Source organism: Atta cephalotes, assembly GCF_000143395.1.
Source record: "Atta cephalotes unplaced genomic scaffold scaffold00002, whole genome shotgun sequence".
NCBI lineage: Eukaryota > Metazoa > Arthropoda > Insecta > Hymenoptera > Formicidae > Atta > Atta cephalotes.
Window position 1 is genome coordinate 5,745,472 of NW_012130066.1, and position 7,398 is coordinate 5,752,869.

At 33.3% G+C, this 7,398-nt stretch overlaps 1 protein-coding gene across 1 annotated transcript in view; it reads left to right on the top strand.

The window, feature by feature from the left end:
- The window catches only part of LOC105620936 (TWiK family of potassium channels protein 18-like), a 53,243-nt gene extending 52,762 nt beyond the window's left edge, over nucleotides 1–481 (top strand). The window contains exon 5 of the mRNA XM_012202416.1: nucleotides 201–481. Within this exon, the coding sequence (XP_012057806.1) occupies nucleotides 201–481 (281 nt within the window). The remainder of the gene's footprint in view (nucleotides 1–200) is intronic.
- The last annotated feature ends 6,917 nt before the right edge of the window (nucleotides 482–7,398 follow it).

The window sequence follows — 7,398 nt, forward strand, 5'->3', positions numbered from 1 at the left end:
CGTTATTACCGTTACTACTAGTAGTTAGGTACGTAATTAAATTACTTACGTACGTACGTACTTAACTAACTACTAGTAGTACGTAGTATATATAATATATATATATATATATATATATATATATATATATATATATATATATATATATATAAAGTTTATACTCTCTAAAAGCTAACGGCTAGCGCTTCTTCCACATTTAGATGCAAGCTATTTCTGCTTCATGAGCCTGAGCACTATCGGCTTCGGCGACATGGTGCCCGGTTCTTATCCTCGCCACACCCTCGCCGACTCGAGAAACGTGACAGTCTGGTTTTGCTCCTGCTATATAATGTCAGGAATGGCCCTGACGGCGATGTGCTTCAACATCCTCCACGACGAAATTGTCCATCGGCTGAGTCACCAAACAGACAAGCCGGAGCCGGTGAAGCCGAGCTCGTCCGTAGATGAGCTGTCGACGGATCCGTTCGCTCTGACTTCGTGACAATTTCCGTCGGGCAATCTGTGCCACAGGAACGACACCGACGAGAACAATATATGTGGCACGGAACCACCTACCAATATATTCGCGCACGAGAATGAGATCAACATCCTAAAAGACACCTTCAATCAGGTAGACGTTACTAGAGATTGCAAACCGATCCTGAAGCTTGAGGATCATGTCCCACCGATCTCTGCTGTCTATATGTTACCCAAGGTCGACGAAGAGGCCGAGGAAAATACGGAAATGTGAAACTTAGACGCGGATTTCCGGAGAATGACAGTCTGGCGGCCAAGTTCAATCAATTGGAGATTACCTAGCAGTGTTTTTATGGCTCGTAATCCAAATGAATAGGTATATATAACATGTTATATATGCTAAAATCGTGTTGTCAGATCGCGACAAAAACGTTTTTGTTGGATCTATTATTAACGTTGAATTCATAGTTAAGACCCACTAATGACTTTAATAAAGTCATGAAAGTAATGGTGCTCAAAATTTATATTTTGTTTTTTTTTATTAGAAGTATAAATATAGTGTTATAAAATTTTTCAAACATATGAATTTTTAAAATTTAATTATTATATACTTTCGTTACTGAAGTTGTCTACTAATATCTTTCTTTTACGATGTGATAAACAATTGTATATAATGTTTTTACACTATCTTAATATATTGTACTATTTTACATGTCTAAATTCAACGATTAATGATAGAATCATTAATACGTTTCTATTAGTGATACTAATTAGTAATACTAATGAATATGCAGAGCGTTATCTGGAACACATTCGAAAAATTCAAAAATGATAAGTGCTTAAACCGTTGATGCAAGTAGGACGTCCTCCTTGAAATCAATATAAAATAGATTTCATTTTCGCTTATATATAATAAGAATAATACATAAATTGATATAAAAATAGAAATTCAATAATTTAATTTTTTTTGTTCCAATCATTTTATTATTATTATTTCTTTCATCTCGAAATTTATATCACGATCGTAACTGAAACCAAATAGTAATAGCGTGATATAATATTGAAATTTTCTACTTCTATATAAATGATTTTAATTTTTAAAGTATCTTTATAATTATATATCATGTTTTTGATACAGTATCTTACATAAGTTTTAAGTAATAGACAACCAAGATAGGCAAAGGAGAAATTCAAATGTAGAAATTTCTTGAACTTTCATTAGACATTGTTATGTTAATTTTGAAGTGTCTTTAATAAATATTTGCTAGATATTCCTAAAATAGTATGAAGTTACTTTCACAAAAGGATGTATCAAAAAGATAAAATGCAAATGATTTTGCCGAAGTTTACTTTACGCTGATTTTATGCTAAGGACACAAATTAAAGATAGTAGTTTCAAGATACAGACATGCCATTTAATTTAAAATTGCTGCTCGTAAGTGCAGTCACTTTGCGTCGTGTATCTTAAAGTAATACGAATTAATTGAAGAAATCACGAAGAGTACAAAATTCCACAGGAATTGAAGCTATGAGTAATTAGCCATTACGATTCAAACATTTGCGTACCGACATTAACGATAGGAAATTACATTTACGTCGTCGATAAAATGAATAGAGCAAATGACCAGCATAAAATAATTTCCCAAGGGGCAATAGTGCATTTCATTCGCGACTGGTATGCTGTTCGTGCGCGGGAATGTTGAAACTCCTCTTTTATTTCCCTATTTTCTTTATTCGCGTCACGTATACCGCTGCTGTTTTCTAAGAAACTGTGGAATCGTCTGAAAAATTGATATTTCTTCAATATAAATAACTTAAAAAAACAATGTCTTAAAGAATGCTTTAGGTACTTTATACAAAAACGAGATACTAAGATAAAATTCTGAAAATATTTCAACATAAATAGAGAAGATGAACAGATCAAATATGCACGTATGAATCTCTAAATTTTGAAGATTTTAAATTAGATTTTTTCTCAAAAATCGATATACATATTGTGTTGCGGAAGTACTTTTATCATTCGTTTTACGATCTATTTTTGCGAAAGTCTAACTCATGATCAAATAACAGAGCTATGACCTTTGAATAAATATATTTTTCGAATAATAACATCGTAATTCAAGTGAAAACTTTCAAAATCAAAAGTTTTTTTTTTAATTAATTTCATGTTTTTTTTCTGATAATGAGATTGAGTTCATGCTTGATATTGATTTTTTAAGCACGGAGTGAAATCTTTTGATTGTGAACGAAATCAGTCTAGATGTTCCCACGGATTTGAGCGTGCCTATTTAATATTCCTATTTAATATTCAATGAGATTTCGAGGACGTTCTGGCTTGCGAACGGAGATCGACTTAATGTTTCTACACGCCTACTTAGATAGGGACATGTAAGAATTTTTTATATTTCCGTATTTAAGCGTTCACAAAGTAAACGCGTTCTTGTCTGTAATATAATTAAGCTATCGATCCTTGCGTCTAGCTCAGACAGATTGTGTCTGATAGGAAAGGTATACACATACGCGGTTACTTGCGCGCGTACCAGTTTATTAATCGATCTGTCACTTTTCCTATGTCCTTGCAATTCTACCTGTAATTTCAATCACACTGCCGTACGGAAAGCTGCGAAGATAGCAATCCGATTGTCGTTGAACAAAGATTACATTTCCGGAGAATGGTAGGAACAATTAATGGAATGTAGCATTCAATGGAATAAAGGAATTATTTAAAGATATTGATTGTTCAAATATACAAATAAAATCTACGGAATATTTTAATTGTAATGTTAACTCGGCAAGTTAGAAGAAATGATCATTTGTTCAGCGATAATTGTAGCAAATCTTGTAATATTGTAATAATAATTAGTAATGTGTTATTTGTTATACTGCCATCTGGCTGGACGCTAGAATCTAATGAATGAATGAAATCAAATTCTGTGCTCAAGAACAATAACTAAGGTATTTACGGATAGGCAATCCCTAAGGATATTGCGTTTAGGACGACTATCCCTGTTCTTTCATATTGATACTCGAATAGTCTACGAAAAAAATGCGTAAACAAAGCATAACTGTGAATTAACAGTAAATGATTATTTTCGCTGCGTATGGGGCGATCTGTGTGTATGGCGATTAATATTATGAGCATGTCACATCTATGTTGCCACATTATAAATATTCTTTACATATCCTTACGCGGATATAGATTATATAATTTAAAATCTAATATAAAGATAGAATAAAATATATGTTAAATTTAACTTGTATTTTTTTTTATATTAGATAAATTTTTTTTGCGAGTATGATGTGAAAACTGCGTCAAACTGATGTGAAATCTTCATCACGCACGATACAGAGGAATGAAATGGTTCCAGAGCGATTTAAAAAGTGTCCCTTCTTCTGTTTCCTGTAACATATCATACAGTGTAAGGGATTTTGTCGGCCGTCTCTTCACTTACGAGCAATCGTACGCTCGATATTAAAAGCGCCGAGTGAATCGCTGAGAAGGCTGTAGAGCCCCGCCGTGCAGCTTGCAGGCGAGAGAATTTCGTACGGTGTCTAATGACAATCGATACTGGCTTGAGCAGTTGCTAGAGTTATCGTTATCACTCCGTCGGTGATTCGATGGAGGGTCGTGGCCGGCAGCCAAGACAAACTTTACTTTGGTGCTCGTACCAGGCCATCCAGCCATCGATCCAACCCGCCCGTACAAACTTCCTCACACTCGAGTTCGAGTCGGGCGCTTGCTCCAAGCTGGCGCTACGGCGATTTGTTGCGAGAATCTATTTACAACTTTCCATATACGTCCCCGTGTACGCGAGGAAACGTGCAATAACCGTTGGCGTGTCACGATTGCGAATGCCGAAAGAAATGCTTAAAAGTTGGCCGCTGCATTTCTTGATTAAAAATAGGGTACTTTGAAAAAAAAAAGAGAACGATATCACGCGATTGATATTTTGCGTAACGCTTTGATTAAAGTTGTATTAATCGATATTCTTGTATGTACTTAGGACTTACAGTTTTCTTTTAGTCGTGCTATTTTAGATCTTTTAATTCTTTCGAAGTTTCTTCTCGAGATAATAAACTCATTTACGAGGTGAACTTGTGAAGCGAATTAAAGTTTGACGTAACTTTTCACTGCGAATATTGAATTCGTTAAATGTAAGCGAATTTGGCTACAGCAAGAAAACATATATATATTGTATCGTGTCATCATTTTATTATTTGAAATGAAGAAAATTTAAAAAAAAACATGCGCAATCTTGCATCTTTTAAAATGTTTAAAATTGATATTAATTATCTAGTTTTCAGTACGATTTTGATAATACATAATATATATTCTATACTGTTTCAATTATTATATTATTTTCAATAAGAATAAGAATAGAAGTATGACTATCATTTCTATTCTTTTATTTTTTCAATATTATTTCTTTTTGATTTATAATTTTCTAACAGATTATGAAATGAGAGTGCATTATCTCACAAGAAAAAAGAAACTTTATTTTCCTTGATTAGCATAATTACCTCATTAGAAAATATATAGCAGATTGTGGTTAGTAATTTTTTACATCCATATATATAACGCTGTCTATGGATCTAGAACGAGGTCCCAACGCGGCAAAAGTCCAGACCGGCTTCTCTCCTTTCACAGGATTTTCTTTCCTATGTAGTTCCTCATCTTTCGCCCTTACGTTCCGGTTTCCTCTGTCGTACTCCAGGGAAATATAACCGAGTTCAAAGCTCTCGATGGTCGACACGAAACTTTAGCGCGACAATTTTGCACGAGAAATATCCAATGAAAGTCAAACTCCACGGGATTCAGCCTCATTGGTGCGTTTCAACCTTGGGAAAAAAAAAAGAGCGAAGAAAAGCAAAGCTAGTCCGACCTTCCAACAATCGACTTAATGGAATTAATGGTTTTCTGCTGTCGCCTTACGTATTCATTCTACGCGCGAATCAGCCTGTGAGCTCGTCGAGTTTTCGAAAACTTCGGAAAGTCAAATCTATGTCTCTTGATACTCAATTGCGCTTCTACCGAGAGCAATTAGTGTTCTTGCTACTTCTGGCTACTGTCATTTCAAAGGATCTGAGTAAAGTGCTACTAAATTACAGCAAACTCACTTCGCACAAAGTTAGCAATATTTGATCAGTGTGCTTATTTGTAATTTATTCATTTTTCTTCTTGTTTTTTTTATTCTCCTCCATAATTCGGATATCTTTCGAGTGACAAGTTATTCAATGTTATTTCTTCATTAGAATAAAATAATTATTTATATATTTCGATTTAAGGCAAACATTAAGTAAATAAGTGTTTGCTATCTGAAGAAATCATTAGCGTTACTGCTGAAACGAAACGTCGGAAGAGAAATTGTAAGAGAGGAAATCTCGAAGAGATATCCCAGAAGTGAAATCTCATTTATAAATATCTAAGTTGCAACAATATTCTGACGACAATTCAACTTCTATAATTAATGAAGTAACGAGATTTGCTTCTACCGTCCTTCTATAGTCTTATACAAAAGTGTGCCGTGTCTCAGTAATGTAATATTTTAGCACAAATTGATATTAAGTCCAATCAAGTGTATCTCTGATTTATATTTTCGTCCCATCTCATTACAACAAACTTATAATTACTTATTACGAACTGTTACGCCAATATGTAGTGAATATTTAAAGTAAATATTGAAATGAATATTTTATTTACGCCTTTATAATTATGATATTTTTTAATGAAATAATGCATAATTTAATCGAATCTTTAAGCCTTTGTTCACAAACCAAGTATATCAATATATACTGATGACATTATGACATTATTACTTGTACATAACATTAATATATCATTGTACGATAACATTATATTAGAATTTATTGTTAGAACGCGTCAAATCCAGTTATTTCGAGTCGTATTCGTCATGACTCGCTTGTCGATCGCTTTTACTGAAGCTCACAGCTGTAAATATGATATTGTCCTAGAATGTAATAGACGTGAATGTGGGAAACTCTTGTTATTATAGATCTTGTTATTGAACAAAAATAACTTGAGAAATTTTCCATTATTATACTATCGATTCATTTATTTTGTTAACGTGAGAGAGGAAATTAAATGTTGCAAATATGCAAGAAATATCCATGCTGGATTTGGATTCATTTTATTCATGTAATTGAGATTATAAAGATAGAACTTAAGGAATATTCATTCTTACTTTATGTTAAGGATGTACGAAGACTTTGTGTAAGATACAGATTTTCGTTTTTATTTCTGCATAGAGCATACATATAACATCAGAAAGTAAAGTCGAGTTCGTCTAAAGAACATTGCAATAAATTGTTTTCTTAAAAATTAATGGCGCTATCTCTGATTTATAAAAAGTTTTAAGTGAATAAATAGTTTTAAAATTTTTAAACTATTATTAGATTCTGGAAGAGAGAAATATAAGATGTTTGCTAAATAACGTACAATGCGACAGTCTAATCCCTTCCGTGTTTCGCTCATAAATCATCTCAATAATTCTTTATATAAGAGCAGAGGAAATCTTAATAAATGTCTGATTTCGTAAACTTCGCGCGCGTCGTCGATCAAAACAAAGTTTTCTATACGCTTATAGCGACCTGCTGTGTCCGCGAATTAATCATAGTTAAAGTTTTCCGAGGTTCGTTTATAAACTCATTTTTTCCGACGATCATGCATTCCTGAAAGATACACATCTGGAACGAAGTTTAATATCTCCATCTTGATAAGATCTGATGATGCCAGGAATAACGCACAATTTTTACCATGTTAAAAATCTTTTTAATGAATTATTTAATAAATACTCGAGATGTAAGGAACCAAAATGTCAGAAAGGCACATATAGGCGTACACACGGCGGACATACTATCGTCTCTCAGATTCCACATTGTATACTGAAATTAAACTTATATTCTGTAAATAACTGTGAGGGC